The sequence below is a fragment of the Vespa crabro genome, chromosome 2, assembly GCF_910589235.1.
Source record: "Vespa crabro chromosome 2, iyVesCrab1.2, whole genome shotgun sequence".
Taxonomy (NCBI): Eukaryota; Metazoa; Arthropoda; class Insecta; order Hymenoptera; family Vespidae; genus Vespa; species Vespa crabro.
In genome coordinates, this window is record NC_060956.1 from 10,802,319 (window position 1) to 10,823,582 (window position 21,264).

Consider the following 21,264-nt stretch of genomic DNA (forward strand, 5'->3'; position numbering starts at 1 on the left):
TATTTATAAAAACTGCAACATTATGCTTACTTCATAAATTGTATTTATTTACTTCTTAAATTGTATTTTGTTGTACTGATTAATTTTCTATTTGTAATTGTATTAATGTAATATTCTAATGAGTACATAAATTGTAGATTTTTTACATTAGAATCAGATTAAAGTATACATGAAAAACTAGGTTTTAATGTATAAATAAATTTAAAAAGATTTTAAAAGAATTTTTCTTTTTTATTTCCTGACATCTTATATATATATATATATATATATATATAAGGTATATATATGAGATATTACATTATGAAAGTACAATATGACATTAAGATAGCAGAAATCCTAAAGATAGGTGTTCTTTAGCAATACCATTATTGGAAATCTTAAGAATATTATGACCTACTGACAGCTATAATGTACATCTTTTCTTATAAATGATGATACTTATAGTTTTAAAATTGAAATCAGAATATAATTACTTAAAGGCCATACAATATTACCAGATAGAAGAAATGCTTTCCTTGTAAACATAATATTCTATTTACTCTGTATATGTTCATAAATTCGTTATGATCATAAAATTTGTTCATTAATAAATAATTAATTGATAATTTTTATAGTTCATATTGATTTTAAAGTCCAAATTATTTTTGAACTTTGTATTAACATTATGTATACAGCAAGAAGCAGTTAACTATTACAATTCATGGATATGCAAAGAACAATGCACATTTTTCATTTTCGTCAATAATTTATGCAATCATTAATGCTTGTTTTAATTTTAAAAGATATTTACCAAAAAGAAATGTTTACCAATATTTCATTAGAAGTTTCAAAATTACCTAATGATGTCATTTATGTTTCGATTTTTTCTTCTTCTTGGATTGCTTACTCTTGCTTTTTGATTTTTTTGATTTTTTCCTATGTTTCTCTTCATCACTGCTTGTTTCGGATGAATCAGTGTAACTATCAGATTCTGAGCTACTGTCTTTTTTAGTAGACTTCTTTTTTTTATGTTTCTTATGTTTCTTTTTCTTCTTTTTATGTGATTCATCGGAACTATCAGAATCGGAACTTGTGCTTTCAGAACTACTGGATGTATCTTCACTGCTAGTAGATTTAGACCTTTTTTTCAAGGATTTTATATCTATATTCTTCTCTAATTCTGATTCTTCAAGTTTTAATTTTTTATTAGGTAAATTGATAATTTTACCATCTTCAGGTTCAGATTCAGAATCAGATGCAGAGTAATCAGGTTCAAAATTAGATTCATCGAGTATGCTACGTTTACGATCAGATACAAGTCTAGGATTTTTTCTTTGTTTCTTTAATGTTTCTACAAGCGGAGGTTCTGGATTATCATAATTAATTTTGCTTTCATTTGTCTCAGTCTTTTCCTTCAAAATTACATTTTCTTTGTGTTTTTGTTTTTTTTCTTGACTTTTTTCTTTATCCTTCTTATGTTTCTTTTCTTTACGTTTCTTGTGCTCTTTAGATTTACTTCTACTACGATGTTCCTTCTTTCTTTTTTTGTCTTCTCTTACTTTTTTATCTCTTCTTCTATCATCTTCATCTTCTTTAGGTTTACCAAGACCTACTTTAGGTACTTCGTTTCTTTTAAATACACATGGAGGTGTCCTACCCCTCCTTTCTCGTTCTCGATCTTTTTCTCTATCTTTATCCGATCGTTCTCCTTTTGTTTCGCCTCTATTTGATCGAAAATCTTGTCTTGATTCTATCCTCGTATCTCTTAATTCGTGCCTCTCATGTCTGAAATCATTTCTATCCCTTGAACGTTCACCTCTGTCTTTATCCCGTTTCCTTTCTTCTAGAAATACTTTGCGATCGGTACTTGATATACCTAACGAAGAATCGACTCTTCTCTCCATAAGTGGTGATATTCTCTTATCTCTTGTACTTTTTGGAGATCGACTTCTAGATTGATTTTCACTTTTCGTTTCCCTTCTATCTAAAAAGCCTTTAATTGGACTAATTTTTCTCTCTTTGTTATCTTCGACTTTGTCCCCAAGTCTCTCCTTAGCGGACAAGCGCGTTGGAGAATAAGTCTCTGGAACTGGTTTAAATTTTGTTCGATCTATCTTCGCTTTCTTCAAAGGTTCTGTAATTTCTACATTTCTTTCATTTCTACCAACGTTAATAGTTACATTCACACTTTTCCGTTGTTCTCTAGTTGGTTCTGCTTCAAGTACCTTTGGTTCTGGATTTTGATATAATATCTTCCTACTCTCACTAATCTTTTTTATTTCTATTGGTCTTATCGCATTAATAGCTTTTTGAAATATGGCATTCTCAGCTCTTTTTAAAACTTCAGAAGTAACTACTTTCATTGATTTTGGTTCGTCTATTTGCATTTTGTCTGTAGGAGATTCACATACATCATCAGATTTTTCTATTGTATCATCTCTTTCCCATTTAGAAAGTTCTGGTACAGGTGCTAAAAATTCATCTTTCTTTGGTGATTTTTCTTCACATGTAGTTTCTTTATCCTCTACTTCATTTTCTGACAGTAAGGAATATTTTTCTGTAATTACTGTATTTATTTCCGTATCATCTAAACCACTGTAAAGACTATCTATTGGTTTTATTTCTGATTTTAATTCTGGTATGGGTTTAAAATTAGGATTGGGTGGATTTGTACCAAATTCTGTATGTTCCAATCTTTCTGGGCTAGGCTCATTATATTCAGGTGGTTCAGGATTCATGGCTAAAGATTTATCTTCAAATTCTTCTTTTGCAGAAACTATAGTTTCATTAGGTATACACTCCATTCTATTATCTATATTATCATCTTCATTATTTGGTTTTACAGTTTCAATTTTGATAGGTGAAGTAACTTCTGTTTTATTTTCTGTTAATGTATCCTCACTTTCGGTCATTTTAATTGGCTCCTCTTTCATTACCTCTTTTTGTCCCGATTTTTTCTCTTTCTTCTTTTTCTTCTTCTTTTCTTTCTCATCACTATCTTTCTTCTTTTTCTTTTCTTTAATCTTTTTCTCTTTCTTCTTATCTTCTATTTTCTCTTCATGTTCCTTTTCTTTCTTTCTCAATCGTTCAGGAGAGATATCCTTCGCTTCGCTTTTACACTTTTGTGAATATGGAGTTGGACTTTTCCTGTTCTTTTTCCTTTCTATGGAACGTCTTTCATATCTGTCGTGACGATCCCGGTCCTTTTCAGGATCATAATCTCGATCACGTCTATCTTTATCTCGTATACGGTTTTTGTCTTCCACTCTATGACGATCTCTTTCATCTCTGTAACTATATACAAGTCTTATTTAAATTAAATATTATTAATTATAATACAATTAGCAGTTTTTTCAAATTTATCTTTAGGAAGAATAAGATAGCATCGTAAAAAACATACCGATCTTTATCATAGTCTTTCTTTTCTATATGTCTATCTTCATCGCGACGATCACGCGGATGTCTGTCATCGCGATCTTTTTCTTTTTCACGTCTATCTCGATCATCTTTTTCTCGAATTCTGTCATCATGATCTCTTGATAATGCTGGTCTTTCACGATCTTCTCGATCTCTATTTACAATTCTTCTATCTCTATCTTCTCTTACACGATCATCGCGTTCACGAACTCTGTATAAAGAATATATATGTATATAATAATATATATGTATATAATATATATATATATATATATATATAAATAACATTAAATCTTTCCTCTATTTTTTATTTTCATTTTTGTAATTATGTTTTTGTATTTAAAGTATCTTACCTGTCATCTCTAAAGGTCAATCTATCACGATCCTCAGTATCATGATCCTTCAATGGATGTTCACGGTCTTCTTGATCTCTTAATACACGTGTCCTTTCGCGATCTTCTCGTAAAGGTCTATCCAAATGTTCAACACCTGGAGGAGAAAGATCATAATAACCTTCAGTTCCTGGAGGTGCAACATCATCAAATCGTTTATGAGGTGGATCTCGAAGTGGACTACCAAAACGTTGTGAAGATCCAGAATATCTGTTGACAAAAAGTAAAAAAAGCTGATCATGCATCTGTTACATAATAAAAAGAAATACAATAACATTCTTTATATGTCAAAGTAAAAAAATTAGTATACAAATTTTATATACCCTTAATATTTTCGCACATTTACTAATACCTTTTGTTTTAAAAGTCATATATAAATTTAGAAGGGAGTTATCATGTTAACCTGGGTAAAAATAATCACAATGTATTTTCTATCATGTCAAATGTAAATAAGTTTTCATCTCATATAGAGAGTTATCAAAATCATAAACTTATTTTTAACAATAAATAGAATAAACAGCAATAAGAATAATATATGTAATTTATTTCTGTTTAATTATTATTATTTTTCATATTCTGCTCCATTTTGCTAGGTACTTTATTAAATTTTTAATAATACAAAACTTTGGATAACTGATGAAATGTGTTGTGTTATAATTGACAATAAATCAAATATTTAAAATAAGATTACAAAACCATTTCATCCACATTTGAAAACTTGTTTTTCAAAGTCAAAATATTCTACAAAGTATAACAACTCAGAATAATATGTTACTCAAATTTTGTAAATAATAGAATAAAGTATCATAAAAATACATGAAATGATTAAACCAACATTTATAACTTTTTGTACATGTTAAGTGCAGCAAGGGAAATACATAAGTATTATATTAGATATGCAGTATTTGCTAGTATTTCTCTTTAAAATAAGTTTACTCACCAAAATATAATTATGTACTTATTCAAAAGTTATATAAAAGTCAGCCAGATTGTAATTTTTATCATGTTGGTAATTCGTGTTTCACAAACATTTTTAACATGCTCAGTAATACCTCTTGCTTCAAGCACTGCAATTTAACAAAAATACAAATGTTTCTTTTATTTTGTTACAAATGTTGATTTGGCCCTGAATTCACCTGATTCAGAAACCATGTAGACGTGTCAATCAGCTGGGTAGCTTCTGCAATCTCCAAGATGGTCCATGTTGATCAAATTTTTTCCTTGCTTCTTTCTTCTTCTTTCACTTTTTGATTTTATATATTCTTATTTTATATAACGTAATTTTAATATATGTATAATAACACGTTATGTACATGCAATGAAATGACAATGAATAAAGTAATGGTGACATATGTAGCTTCATGGAAAATAATAGTTTGTGTTATATATAAAATAATATTTTATAAATTTAATATAATAAAATAGAACACATAAATGTTCAATAAAATTACACAAAAATTACTTATGAAGAGAAACATAACAAACTGTTGTTTGTTGTACATAATACTCAATTTTTTTAAAAATGTGTATCAAAATGAAATCATACAAAAGGATTTGATACAGTATCTTAAAATAACACATACATTAAATATGATCCTTAAATATAGATATATATATATATATATATATATATATATATATATATATATATATGTACACACACTATAGATAATAATAATATAGATATAATTGAGATTCAACATCACATAGCAATGGCCATGTTTATACAAAGAAGATTAGATATTTACTTATTTCATATTTCTTATAAATTTGTAAAAAGCCGACTCTTTCATAATATAAAATTAATTATATTAAATATTTAAAATAAAGTTAATATACAACTTATATACAAAATATATACTTAAATAATTTGTTTCCAAAACTTCTAAATTTTTTGTAGAATATATAATCGAAAAGACTATTATATTTTAAAATATTTCTATTACATATGCCAGTTACACATACTATTATTAATGTTACCCAATTATATATTCTTCAATTTACAAAGTTAATGAAACAAATTTAAGGAACGAATTGTTAAACATATTAAAATAAATCTCTAATATATAACTAGTAAATTTTATATTATAGTATTTCTCAAATGTAATTAAAATATTGAATTATTTTCATTCTAAACATTTACTAATTATTTTTACTTTTAAAGTTTTATAAAGAGAAATATGTAATAACATAAAATTAAGTAATTAATAAATGCATAAAATAGCAACAGTGTAAAAAAATGATAGCATAATCTAATGTGTGTCATGATTTCAAATTTGAGTTCTAATTCCGCTCAAAATATAATAATTTATATCATTCAATGATTATTAATGATGCATATAGGTTGTTTACATATAGTTCTTCAAAAAGACGTATAGCATATAAAAAAACCAATATATCACCAAATAAAAAGCTACCATTATATTTTTCGTAGATATGAGAAAATAGTGTAACTATATCTTCTATTATTCCAATAAAATCATACTTATAAATTTTTAGGATACGAATCCATTTCATACGTAACATTCTGAAAGATACTTATCGTGTTTTAATAAAAATATGATGTAGTATACATTGTGCTTTATAACAAAAAATACAACAAAACAATACAACAGAATATATACCTGCATTATGCACACATCCGCATACATACATTTTGTCATTCATGAATCCAGTACCACTCCTTGAGAAGTATAACATTTTTACTTACTTTGCCAATTTCACAATGCAAAGTTTTTTTGCAGATAACTTACAGTTTATAAAAAATCTCAAATTCGTAAAAATTTAGTTTTAATAATATTCTTAAGTATATTATCACAATATAAAGCATGATCACAGATCTATTATAGTAAATTCTTAGGAACTTAATTGCATTATTATTTGTTAAAAAATAGTTTTTTAATTCATGATATTATATTCATATCAGTTAATATAAAACAAGATTTATGGCTTTTTTAAAAATTAAAATGCACATCATTGTTATAACAGTGCATGTATTAATTACATATTTTATACTGTATTTACTTTGAAGCACATATTTGCAAGTACTATTTAAAGAAGTAATTCTTTATAAATAATAGATACATCTAGACATAAGCAACATGTTCCATCTTATAAATATTTTGAACTTTTATTGTTGATATCAAAATTTTTCTATTTTAAATTTTAACTTTGAAAAAATAATTTATAATATTAGCTATACTACTGTATATAGATACTACTTTATACAAAATTATAGATATAGCAGGATATATATACAGTAGAATACTTGAAGAATGTTGGTAGCACATATATATACATACATAAATTTGCAATTCATCCAACAATATTAAATTGCAATAAACTATAAAATATAAAATAATATGCATTGAGTGAAGTATTAATTTTTATTATCCTTAAAGATAAAACTTCATTGCATGCTATGTTTTTCTGTATAGTAATAAAATTGTGTACAATTATTTATATAACGTCTTGTATTAATTTATCAACGGTTTTCTCACAATATTCCGATTTTCGTAATTCATTACGATTTCATAACGATTTTCAATGTACCAATATTCCATAATGCCTAATGATAAAATGAATATACGTATTTAAGATGATTGCATAAGTTTGGAACAATTCAAAATAAATTAATCTGATAAAATGTATTATCTACTATTACAAATAATTAGAATTATATATTAGATGCTTCTCAGATATAAATAAGTAACAACATTTATGTGTGCATATAAATAAACAATTATTCATCTAACACATATATTGAATGTACCAAACTTATGTTCCAAACTCATATTTATTATGTGCAAAGTGCACACATATACACACACGCATATATATATATACATATATATATATATATACATATATATATATATATACATATATATATATATATATATATATATATATATATATACATATATATATCAACATTCTATTATTGTTTAAATAATAAAAATGTTTAAAAAACTATTGCATACATAAATTGTAAAAAATGTGGTCATAAAATTACTAAAATCGCTTGTGCTCTATCAATAATGTACTCAAAGCCATTGTACAATTAGAACAATAGCATAAATATGTTGATAGACGATTTGCTTAACATTTACATGTATTAAAATACTATTGAGGCGAAAATACCTGTTGTAGGATTCATAATAGTCTTTCCTGTCCGAAGGTGGAGGTCCCAATGACATAAGTGGTGGTGGGTGACCTCCAGTGACTAGATGAGGCAACAACGGCGGTATGTTATGCTGGGGTGGTTGATTTCTTATTGGATATCTAGATATCGGTCTGTCTCTAGGTGGTAAGTCACGTTCTCGATCTCTAAACTGGTATTCATGTGCCGGAGAATCATTATAATAACTATTGTATCCATCTCGTGGTTCTCGTGATCGAGGACGTTCTCTTTCACGATCTCGTTCCCTTTGAAATCTGTCATCAAAATGATACATTCATTATTGCTATGAAAATTTAATACAAAAATAAAAATAAAAATAATAAAAATAATAATAATAATAATAATAATAATAATAATAATAATAAAAATAATAATAATAATAATAATAATAATAATAATAATAATAATAATAATAATAATAATAATAATAATAATAATAATAGGAATAAAAATAAAAAAGCAATAATATATAAAATAAATAAAAATATACCTGGGTGGTGATCTTAATGGAGATCTATATCTGGGTAGTATTTCTCGATCTCGATCTCTATCACGATCTCTATCGCGTTCACGGTCTCTTTCTCTATCTCTTTCCCTATCTCTTTCTCTATCTCTTTCTCTTTCTCTATCTCGATCTCGATCTCTATCTCGATCTCTATCTCTATCTCGATCTCGATCTCGATCTCTATCTCGCTCTCTATCTCTATCTCGAGGGATAGACAATCTGGGAGATTGACTTCGAGAATATGATCTAGATCTATAAATATATTAAATATATACTTGTATTATACAAAATACGTTAATTCTAATGATAATGTTGCATTAATTACCTGCTAATAGAGAAACTGCCACTTCTCGATCTACGTTTTGGGGTACGACTACGTGCTCTTAATGGCAATGGAGATCTTGATGACCTTCTTTTCGGAGGACTTCGTGATCTGCTTATACGACCCGGAAATGGTGATCTTCGACTAAAAGAACGTGACCTAGATCTGGTGTAACTACGAGATCTTGATCTTGTTCTACTTCTTCTTCTGTGCTTCCCAAGCCTCCTATCTCTTTCATCTTTTTCTCTAAGCATTCTCTCAAATGCTTCCAATGGATCATCAATAATACTAATTAATAATAAAAAAAATTATAATAGATTATAGATCTACAATATAAACGTTAAGTAAACTTTAACTTACCCAGGAGGATTTCCATTATGTACATTCCTCCCTAATCCTGGTGGTGGTGGCTGTATACCTCTATATCCAACTAAATAGAAATTCATATAGTGATCATTGAAATAAAAAATATAATAACATTTAATCATATGTAACAACATGTAGAGTAAATATATATTATATTGTCTCTAATATTGCACTAACATATATGATATAGTATTGCTTACTATGATGTAATCCACGGAGAGGTCTTGGTGGCCCGTTATAATTACGTGGTGGTTGAGATGGTCTGTATCCCTGTTGTTGATAAGGTGGTCTTTCATATCTTGGTGGACCATAATGAGAGCTTTGTTGATGAGGATACATTGGTATACGGTGAGTCATATATGGATCTGGTAGAAGTGGAGGATTATGTGGTTGTGCATTAGGTGGAGGTTGATTATAATTTGGTTGTGGTATGCGATCTTCTCCCGGTGGGAAAGGTAGTAGAGGTGGTTGATTTGCAGAAGAGGGAACATGTAAGTGGGGTTCATCGACCTATAATTGTAAACATTCCATATAAATATATTTCTATATTATAGTATAATATATAACAAAATGGTAATGAAGTATTTCTATATATCAAACTTACAGTGGGAGTTCCAGGTCGATCTTCTGTTGATCTTCGCATTCCACTATCATAATGTATAGTGGATGAATAATGTCCGTCTTCTGTTGACATGCCTTGATAAGTTTTTGAAGGAGGTTGGTTCATTACATGTGGTAATGTCGTTCCCTGAGATGAATAATCGCTGTGTTGAGAGTGCCTAGGTGATAAAGATCGTCTACGGCTCACTGTCCGTAAATTCTCCATCCTACGACCACGTTCTCCACTCCTATAATTTCCAGTAGAATCCAATCTTAAGAAAAACATGTTATATTATATTGCAATACTTTTTTATAACATTACTTATATTTTTTTACAAACCTTTCACGATGACCATCCCTACTAAAACTTCTTCGTCTTTCTCTTGATTGTCTTTCTCCACTATAGTCATTATCACGATCTTTTTTATCACGACTAGGAGGATTACTTCGTTCACGATCTCTTTCTGGTGAACTGCCAATAGCAGGAATTGGTAATAATGGTTCTGTTCCTGGTGGTGGTGGAACTTCTGCTTCTTCATCAGTTGTTAACTTTGTTACTGAATCACTTTGTAAATCTGATTCAGAATTTGACTCAGGAAGTGCTACAATAAAAAGAAATAATAAAAAATAAAATTATTAATATATAACAGAAATAAAAATAAATAACATTTATATAATATTACAGATTGCTAACAGTTTAAACTGTTTATACTATTCTATTATGAATTTTACATTTAGTTAATTGAGGTTAGGTACAATAAAATATCAGCTGGTAAAATAAACATTGAATTACACAATTACGCCACATTACATTGAGAGTCTACCAAAATATCATTGATATAATATTATATACTCACGATTTTTTTATCGCAACAACGAAAGTATATGATATTAAAAGTAGACTCGTTACGCACATCGATAATGGCGGCTGTCATTACTTTTGCGTAAGAATTAAAATTAAAGAATAACGAAATTTGGAAATAAATTTTTCTCCCTCATTCCTGTTTCTTATAATAATTATATTTTATAACGACATTTTTATACACAAAATTCTTTATGCATGATTTTAATGAAAGTTAAGTAACAGAATGAAGTGTAAATCTATAACATTTAGACTTTTAAATATTAATGTGTGTATAAATATTAATCTATTCATATGTTATTATATAATTATATTTTATTTATTTTTTTTGGTAAAAAGAAAATATAAAATTAAAAAATATAAGATTTGTAATAATTTGGAATAATGGTGTAGTAACTAATAGTATATTCATTTGTAAGTTTATTACTTGCATTTATTATTTAATGAATATCATGCAATAAAAATAATTGATTTCAACACATAAATACATAGAAAAAAGAAGTAGAATACTCACTTGTTGCGGTTTGTGGTTGTACACTAGTGGATGGAAATTGTTGTGGCAAGGATTCAAAATTAGCAGATGGTTCAACATATTCTACCAATGTATTACCAACACTAGATGTTTGAACACTTTTAACTTGGCTAGTGGCTTGTGCAGTAGGTTGTTGTATTTCAATTTTTGGTGGTTCTGGTTGCATTACTGACTGATTAATTGAAGCAGGTCTATATGTTTGTCTTTTAGCATATCCAGTTTCATTTTTAAAATTCATAACAGCATTACGTAAAAATCGATTTGGTATAAGCGTTTCTGGTGAAACATCTTTTTCATTACAATCTGGACATTCATGTTCTTCAGATTCTAATAAAAATGTTCGAATACCTGTTACATAAAATAATTAATATTAGAGAACAAAATATATACTGTAGAATTCTACTTTATATTCATTAAAAAGATGAATTTACATTCGTCACAAAAAGAATTCCCACAACAGGGTATCATTACTGCATCAGTTAACAAATCCTTACAGATGTTACATAATAGATCTTCTGGTATTTCTAGTTTTTCTACAATAGGCTCAGGATCTTGAGAAAATGGTGGCTTTTCTTTTTTACCTTCTTTATATGCTTGACTAAAATAATTACAATAATTATTATTTACAATGTTACAATGAGTCTATTTCTTAATTAAAAACTTACTGATCAATAGCAGGAACAGCATATTGCCCTGTAGGTGTCATCATTGCACCTGGTACTAATGGACCTTCAACTGGTACCATAAAGCTCCTAGGAATTCCTGTACTCTTTTTAATTTCAATTGGCTCTTGGTTTGTACCAAGAGGACAATTTTTTATCCAATGTCCAGGTTGATGACATTTATAACAACGATAATTTGTAGGTACATCTCCTGTCTGATTTGCACCACGTATTTTCATGTAACTAAGGAAACACAAACAGAAATATTTATTATCTATCAATAACAATAATAATAATAAAAAAAAACAATAACAATAACATTAAAATAGAATAAGTATAATATAACAATATCATATATATTTAATAAATTTATCTAATAGAATATTTTTAATTGTTTTTATGTTATTTTAAATGTAAATGTATTAATTGTTTTAAATGTAAAAATATAGAGATGGAATTTTATATATATAATTGTTGAAAATTTCATATACATACTTTGATGGATCATAGTCTTGAGTCGATTGAGTCATCATAGCTCGAATTTTATCTTCTTCTGAACCATCAAGCCTAGTAAGATCTACAGCACGTCCCAAATTGGCTTCATCTTTTAAATTACTGAATGGGGGTGTTTCATTACGGTCCCAGGATCTTTTTTGCTGAATTGTCAATGGAACTCTAGCAACGATAAGGCTAGTATTCTTTGCTATTAATGCATTTTCATCTGTATAATCTAAAAATGAAATTCTTTTATAAATATGCTATTCTTTGCAAATTAATAATATATATAAAAAAATAAAAATAATACTAAAAAGAAATTGCCTTCTTTTGTTTGAGCATTGGTTATTTGTAGATCAAAATCAGTATTTTTTCCAATACGTTTCTGATGAAAAATAGCTTTCTTAAGATCTGCTACAGAAATATGAAGTCCATCAAAAGAAACAGTATCATAATCCAATGTAGACTTAAATTTATAATGGACTGACATCTTGGATGTTTAAGTATCCTATGAATATAAAATAAAAACAAAGAATTGAAATGCAAGTAATATATTTTTAGTACCTTTATAAATATTCCTATAAAAACATATATTGAATAATTTTTGGTTTATCTAAACAAAAATATATATAAAACAATATTCACATATTTTTTCTTTGCATATTTGAGAGGAAAGGAGGGTAACATATACACTTTATATATTTCTAACTGCATAAAAGTATAGAAACAAAATTGTTATAATAAGAAGAAAACATGAAATAAAACTCGTAATTAATTTATACATTATACAAATAAAAATAAAGCTTTTTATATAGAATGTATATGAAACACAACGGATACAGACATACAGCACTATAGCATTTCATAATTCTATTAAAAGAGCATTAAATTTAATAGGAAAAATTTTCGATATATCACATAAGATGCTAACTTATAAAACTCCGCTTTAATCTTTATATAGGTTAGATAATTATAATATAATCTCCATATGCATAAGAGATTATAAGACGAAATATACATAAGCAATATTGTACATTTATTAATTCTTATGAAGTGCAATTAAAAAAAGCTCGGAATTACAAAAATTTATAAAAGATTACAATCACGCCACAAATACGTAAATTAGAATATTATGATGTTTTGATCAAAGATGGACAAACACAATATACATTTTGAGTATCTATATAGAAGATTACTATACTAAAATAACAAAATGATGATGAAATATATAGTAAACTATAATATATTACCTTAAATCAAATTCGTGTTCACATTACGAACACAACAATACAATGCGAACACCACAAACGCGAAGTGAATTATTCGACCGTACCTGGTAAGGGTTGAAAATATTCAGTTTATAGACGGCACAATCGGTATTGCCTTAGGTGCTAATATTACTAATAAATTTATCTCAAACGCTTTTTTCGTTGAAATTCTATCTGCTTTATATAAACTTGTAAAAAAAAATCATTTTAATGAAATAAAATTTCATTATAAATTATTAATTATTTCACGTCGTTGCTGAGTATTTCCGTCTGGTGAATTATATATTACAACTAAATTTCCCTAGTTTTCAAGAGAGAGAAAAAAAAGAAAGGAAAGCAATTGCACTTTCAAGTAATTTTTAGCTCATACTTCTATGGAAAGATGTTGTAATGCTCTATGTGAAATGAAAGTGATACGGATTTGTAATCTTGTTAATATCTGAGAGATGGCGTTGCTGTTGCGTTACAACCTTTATCGTACGCGGTAAATTTTTAGGGTCATTACAAATTACAAATGTACACACGGTGTGTGACTTTTTCACATTTTAAAAATTTACTGAAAGGAATTTACACTTTTATTTATTATTAACAAATAAAAAAGAAGTATAACCATTTTGGATTTTATAAATATATAAATATTATGATTAATATTTTTAGTATCATGATCTAATTTATCTTTTATGTGATTAGATGTTTTACGTAATTCTATAATTTTATTGTAATGTGAGATAAAACACGCTACCGTCTAGTAAATACATAATCTTACTAAAATTTTCCTATAAGCATATGTATGTATGTAACATACATATACGTATTTATAGTGTACATTTTGTGATTATTATACTTCGCTATATTTCATATATGTAATATGAAATTTAAGATAATCAATATTATCAATTAAGATATAATTGATTAAGAAAGAAAGAAAGCAATCTTTTCTAAAAATAGGTAACTTAGGATTAAAAGAAACAATGAAACCTCTTCAAGTGTAAAAAAGAACAAAGTAACTTGTGACAACATTGTGATCTAAAGATTATATATCGACTACTCGATTCTAGTATAAGAAACGAAAGTAACCAATAATAAATAAGTTCCACTGAATTTTGATTGAATAACACTGTCCAATCAAAATATATATATATATATTTTATATGTTACGATTTGTATTATACGTATTTTTATATATATTTTTAGGTATGAACTATCTAATTTAAAATAACAATTTTGAAAAACTCAATAAGATTCTATTTTACAAGTTGTATTTATTAAAAAAATATCACAAAATAATGTCTAAATATTGTGATATATTGCCTCAAATACAAAAAGCTGACTTGAATTTAAAAATGATATTAGATGAAATATCAAAGATGAGAGGTAATTTCTTATAAAAATGTATACCAAAATGGTTATATATATATATATATATATATATATATATATATATATTTAAAGTATTTAAATAATGTTATATTGCAGTTAAGTGTGCCCAAATGCAGTTAGAAATTTTATGTCTGTATAAACCGCAATGTTTACAAATACTTGAAATGTTGAAAACATTAGAACATAATCAAAATCCTTTTATTGAATTACCATTTATACAAGAAACGCATTTATTAGCTGAAAATACATCATGAGTTATTTAAACTTATTATGTTAATTTAAACATATTAAATAGTAATAGATATTCTTCATTGTTCAATTTATTCACATTCAAATTCTTCTTTATGTTTATATTATAAATTACAAGAAATAGGATATTGTTTAAATATATTATATTCAAATTATAGAATATACATGTGAAATATCAATGCAAGCATAAATGTATTCATATCATTCAAAATGAATGCAAGTAATGCATAAAAATATAATCCAAACTTTTAATTTATGTTTAAACATTTATAATTATAGATATTAATGTATTTTTGTGTTCGTTATTGATAAAAGTTTGATAATAAATTTAAAAAACAAAAAAATTTGTATTGTATTATAGAATAAATCTTAATTTTTCGTGATATATATAAACAAAAATATATATATTGAAATCACAAACAAAATTTAAAATATGTTTTTCTTGTAATCTCATTTAATATTAATATTTGCGATTCATATCGCTGGTAAGGATATATTGTAAAAGAGTTCTATACAGATTATATTGATTACTATATTATACACGTTGCCGCAAATGATGGCTACAACCATCCGATTTTTGGCGATATGTAGGCAAATGACAGCTATAACCGTGTTGCACATGACGACAGACGCTCAATTTCATATGGCAATCATAAACAATTGAAAAAAAGGTGTGTTTCTGAGCACGATCGTCAAATTAAAAGTGTGCGACAACGTGTTAATGATGAAAAGATAGCCTTTTGTACATTTTATATTATATCATTAATTTTGTCTTCATCCAAATCAATCATAAAGACTTTGACTATATTGATAAAATATAACATATCAACCCCTAAGAGCTAAGGAAAAATTCTACTATGATCATTTATTAGTAAAAACATTGATAAATCAGAAAATTATATCTTTATTACCTAGTCTTATTATTTTCTACATTTTTCTATGACATTTTCTAAAGTTATTACTTTCATATATTTCATATATCTAAAAAATGTTTCATGAAATTTGTCGGCTAAATGTATATATACTAAAAATTGAATGTTTTAAATAATAATTAAAGGAAATTCTATTGTTATAAGTATCAAATACAGCAATATGTATTCATAGAACTTAATTAGCACTATGTCTGCAAATATATCATTTTTAACAGTAATACTAGAAATTTGAAAAATAGCTATAAATATCTCGAAGCTTTTTTGCAAAGAGTTTTCATATAATTATATAAATATAATCGAATAATGATAATGACAATTTGTTTTTGAAACATTGAATTATAATAAATGATACAGTAAACATGTTTACAAGCATATGTCTGATGTTTTAACAATATTTAAATTTATATATTGATTTAAATCCATATATTGATTTAAATGGCATAGCGAATTGGCTCGGAGAAAGCCATTGATTGAAGCGTTTTAAATTACTATGTAGCATTTATTTCTCATCATCGATTACGATTTTGCTAAAAAATACTTAGATAACTTCATTTCGCAGTCAGTAATGACATGTTAATTGTTCGTCGCTGATTTTTGATGTAGAAGTGTGTTAGCTATTTCTTTCATGGTCAATCTCGGATCCTGTTCAATCAATGATTTTAAAATATCACTATCGAGTTCAGTAGATCGTAGATTTCGAATACTATGAAATAAGTCAAAATCATCTCTGGCAAATTTTCTGAACCAATATCGCCACTCATTTGCTTTTAAAATATTTCCATATACGTGACAAATTTTTTTTGTCGTAATTGTTGCGTTAAATCCCAATTGGAAATAATACAACATGCAATGGCGTATATATCCCTCTGTAAGTTGTTAGTCTGCCATTTTGTTTAGTGATAATAAAAACTTTTTTTTCACAAAACAGTAAATCCGCAATCTACTTCATAATATACAACAACAATATGTCTTCAATGTCAGAAACTTAAATCGAACTTAAGCTCATTTACTTATTAACATTTTCGCTTCGAGTGACAATATCGAATTATCAGCGATATTTACTATTCACGGAAAATTTCACAACGTATCGAAGCGAAAGAGTTAAAAAATTTTTAAATGTATGTACATATATTTAAGGTGAATTTTTTCGCTTGTTTATCTTTTTTCTATCGATCCTTTAAACATATTTCCATAAGTCTAAATTCTTGGTATGATGAAGTTTATATAAATTTATTGAAACGATTTTTTATTTTAAATTAAACTATAAATTTATGATGACTATACAATTTAAAATCTGCCCAAAGAGTCGAATCATTAGAGGTAAACAAATGCAAGTGATTCGGATAGAAGCATATTCATAATCTTCAAATACTATAATTTATTCCGGCAAAATTCCGGAAATGGATATAGTTGACACAAAAGTTTTGTGTTAATTGTATTTTTTTTTTTTTTATTTTAAATTTGTTATGAATGTGAATATAAATAACATAATAAATTTGATTCTGTATTTAATCTTAAACGACTGTTACTACCATTTACATTTATAATAAAAGGTTTAATGGAGTTTTCAATAAAAGACAAATGCTATAGGCAAATATTTTGTTATTTGTTCATTCATTCTTCATTGTACCTACATCTTGTACATTTATCTCATAAATATATTAATTTGAATTTATTATAAAAAGTCTTGGATAAGTTATTAAGTAAAACTTTCGCAAATTTAAGAATATTTTTTTAGAAAATCCGTATTGTCTTGCTATTGGTTGTTCAAAATCTATAAGTTTATTTTATTATTTCCCCTTAAAAATAGCAGACAAACATGAAAATGCCTTTCAACAAATAATGTTTATTTTATGTGAATAATAAACAATGTATAATTAACAGAAAAGAAAATTTCTTTATAGACTTCCTTACATAAAAAAGTGGATATTGTTTCTCTTATTTTGTAATAATGAAAAATTAAGAAAGTTACGCTCATTCTGGACTCTTTACTTAAAGTAATATTCACAGTAAAAATTGCTTTTGAGATTGGAAGAAAATATTTTAATATTAGTAGTCACAAATATTAAATATGTAACATTAATATTATAAGGACAAAAAATAACGGCGTTTGGAAAATAATAATGAATTATATAAGAACCGCAAAAAATTATTTCTTAAATTTTAACAAAACAAATATAATAATTTATTTTATTGTATTTTTTTGTTAATTTTAATATATAAAATAATATAAAATTATATAAAAATTTGTTAATAATATGATATATTTGATGAGAAATATAAACGAAATGGCGTTTTAGTTTCTTATAGATATCGAGAGTGGTACTAGATAAATGAAACGAGTGAAAATTAACCAATCAGCTTAGAGAATTTGAGTGTTATTACTATATTGGCAACACTGCTCAAAACATCGAGATCATTGGAACGAAATAGCAATTCAGTTCAGCTTGAACGGGTGGCAGATGCAGTTGTAATGGCTGCTCGCGAGTATTTTCATTCCAAATCATTAAGAACACTTTTAATTCTTCGTAGATTTTTGATAATACTTTTTTATTTTATAGAGTTATCCCGTTTCAGGCTGGACTTCGAGTACGGATCATAACGAGACGCTGATAATCCCGAGTATCGAGGTAAGTGCCAGCTCAGTTTCACTAGCCTATCGTTATAATATGGTCGCATATCCTATCTTTTTCTTTTCCTTTTCTTCTGTCTCGTCAACAACGCTAACCAAAGAACGATTCTAGCCGATGGTGATCTCTCCGATGGGTGGCCTACCAGGAGGTTATTTCCGGCTTACATTGTCTTTTGTTTCCGCGTTGCGTGACCATATCTCCACAACATCTACGCGGTTTAATCCCGCAATTATTTCCTGACCGCCTTTTTAATACGGCTTCTTTTAAGCCGGGCGTAGGCAGGGTAGATGTATGCGAGATATGCACCCACTAGGGATCTTTGGTCATTGCGGAGGAATGGAAACATAGAAAACATGTATTCTCTGTTTTGGCGTCCGATGCAAAACTGGCACGTGGAATGAGAGGTAGAATAATTAAGTTCTACACCATTTCACACTATTTTTCCTAACCTTGGCGAATCGTATTGTTTCTATAGGAGGTGTATCTAATCTGGTGCTTTTTTCTATAACCTAATGAAAGGTAATAACTTTTATTATTGCATGATAAAAATCATTGTCAGTGGCTCGTTATGTATATCCTTTCGAGAGGATTTTTCGTATTCGAATTTTCAGGTTTTTTAGCATCAAAGAAGAAACAAGGTGCCAGTTGGAAAGCATGCTGCATGATCTTCGAGGATTCAGTTGGAGGAAAACGGATCATCATGCTTATATACAATGCCTGTCGGGGGATCGGTGACGATTCGGATCACCCATCCCCTTTTCCGGATAAATAAAAAAAGAACATTCTGGTTGTATGTTCTTCGTATAAGTCACGATTTTAGCGCGAGTTGGTTGGAATCTAATATACGACGATCCTACAAACAGAATTGGTCACATGTATGTTTTTGTAATTGATTCAAATTGGGCCCGGGCCCAACCCCACTCCGGGGGTGGGTCACCTTTGCAGCAACCTCCACGTGGTGTGACCTGGGAAGTTTATGTACTTTGTTCATTTGAACAGACGTAAACTTGCAAATGGCTGACAAAACATCTAGTATTTTCATATTCAGTCAAATGTTTTTTTCTAACAATTTGTTGAATACCTGACACGCAATTTCTGTCGCTATTTTGGTAAAAATATCACTAATCGTATAATAAAACATTTTTCTTTATTATATACAGTTCTATTATCAATAAAAATATTGATTATTTACTTATAATTGTTCGAATTTATTATTTATAAACGTTCAATCGTTCTCCTATTTTTTAATTTAAATATTGCGCAATGTGTTCATTAGTAATGTCATTACTTTCGTCAACATCCAAACACTAACATTTTTTGTAGTTCATTCCTGTAGTTAGTATCAAATTCCAAATTATTTACATTGTAATTTCAACAACGTATAATTTATTATCCAGCAATATATAAAAAATCATTTTAAATGTTATATACTCATTCTTTTGTTTCTTTTTGCATCGAAATATTAACATTAGTAGCTAAAGGTTTTACTTTCCTGTTACTACATTTTTAAAATCTTTGGTTTATATCGAATAACACGTAATGTAAGTTGTCTAAATTGCTTTTGTGTATACGGTAATTTGGACATCAAAGACTGGGTGTTTTTATGTTGTATATATTTTTTTTGTCAATTTGCTTTAACTTCCATCTCAATGACATTCACTTCAACAGCGTGTTTTGTTTTTTCTTAGTTTATAGATTATGTCGTATAAACTTGTCGATTTAGGTCTAAATTCTATTATTTCATTTGATAAATTTAATTCTCGAAGATTAATAACGATGATTTCACATTCTAGTTTCCATCGTCCTTCAAAATTTCGATTTCCTGACTATGCTGAAATTCTTAGCAAAATAATATAATAAAATTACAAAAATATATATAAAGTAATAATAAGTTAAACAGAAATAAATTACCATAATATTTTTGACTTTTTGTTCTCTTAAAAGATTAATATTCTTTAAAGATTAATATTATAAATAGGTATTAATTTCATACTTGGCATAATATCTGGCCTAAGTTTTCTATATTTATAATCTATTGTAACATAATCAAAGTCTAAAATGCAACATATTGTCATTTCTTTTAATTCATCATCGTTTAATATATTTCTTTTGAGCGATGGTAAAGCAATTTTTCAAGTTATAAACATGTTCGAATTTCCTGGAAAATAATGCGAGGGGACTTTTATTACCAATAGGCATCCAAGGATGCAGCAAGTTTTAACCATCAAAAATTATACGATTTACAATATTTTTTTTATCTTTTACGTTGTATAATAATTAAATTAACTTTTAACTTCAATAGAAGATTCAAACACATATACTTAACTACTTACTTAATGTTACTATTTTTGTACGTGTATGAAAATACAAATGAAAAGATTTAATATGCCATTATTATACATATATGATGAAGATCGTGTGAACACAAAATTCGTATAAATGAAAGAGTAGCACGTGAAAGTTTGACAAGTAAACCAATCTAGTTGT

At 27.2% G+C, this 21,264-nt stretch overlaps 2 protein-coding genes across 8 annotated transcripts; one reads left to right on the forward strand and one right to left on the reverse strand.

Annotated features, from left to right (window-relative positions):
• Window positions 1–26: 26 nt before the first annotated feature.
• LOC124422384 (E3 ubiquitin-protein ligase RBBP6) lies at window positions 27–13,777 on the reverse strand. 3 transcript variants are annotated; one of them, XM_046958766.1, is made up of 16 exons: window positions 13,649–13,777; window positions 12,640–12,823; window positions 12,316–12,550; window positions 11,824–12,063; window positions 11,590–11,756; window positions 11,141–11,506; window positions 10,105–10,366; window positions 9,769–10,036; window positions 9,365–9,674; window positions 9,159–9,228; window positions 8,802–9,086; window positions 8,462–8,728; window positions 7,932–8,225; window positions 3,750–3,998; window positions 3,380–3,607; window positions 27–3,273 (listed from the first exon to the last, which is right to left on the reverse strand). In XM_046958766.1, exons 2-16 carry the CDS (start codon window positions 12,803–12,805, stop codon window positions 846–848), a joined length of 5,835 nt encoding a protein of 1,944 aa, XP_046814722.1. In that variant the 5' UTR covers window positions 12,806–12,823; window positions 13,649–13,777; the 3' UTR covers window positions 27–845. The 3 variants fall into 3 exon arrangements, with proteins under 3 accessions (XP_046814722.1, XP_046814721.1, XP_046814723.1); XM_046958765.1 differs by having other exon boundaries at window positions 13,566–13,766; XM_046958767.1 differs by having other exon boundaries at window positions 9,769–10,012; window positions 13,566–13,764.
• A 276-nt stretch (window positions 13,778–14,053) lies between these two features.
• LOC124422388 lies at window positions 14,054–17,242 on the forward strand. 5 transcript variants are annotated; one of them, XM_046958775.1, is made up of 3 exons: window positions 14,054–14,108; window positions 14,778–14,957; window positions 15,060–17,242. In XM_046958775.1, exons 2-3 carry the CDS (start codon window positions 14,870–14,872, stop codon window positions 15,215–15,217), a joined length of 246 nt encoding a protein of 81 aa, XP_046814731.1. In that variant the 5' UTR covers window positions 14,054–14,108; window positions 14,778–14,869; the 3' UTR covers window positions 15,218–17,242. The 5 variants fall into 5 exon arrangements, with proteins under 5 accessions (XP_046814731.1, XP_046814727.1, XP_046814728.1 ...); XM_046958771.1 differs by lacking the exon at window positions 14,054–14,108 and adding an exon at window positions 14,165–14,655; XM_046958772.1 differs by lacking the exon at window positions 14,054–14,108 and adding an exon at window positions 14,165–14,651.
• The last annotated feature ends 4,022 nt before the right edge of the window (window positions 17,243–21,264 follow it).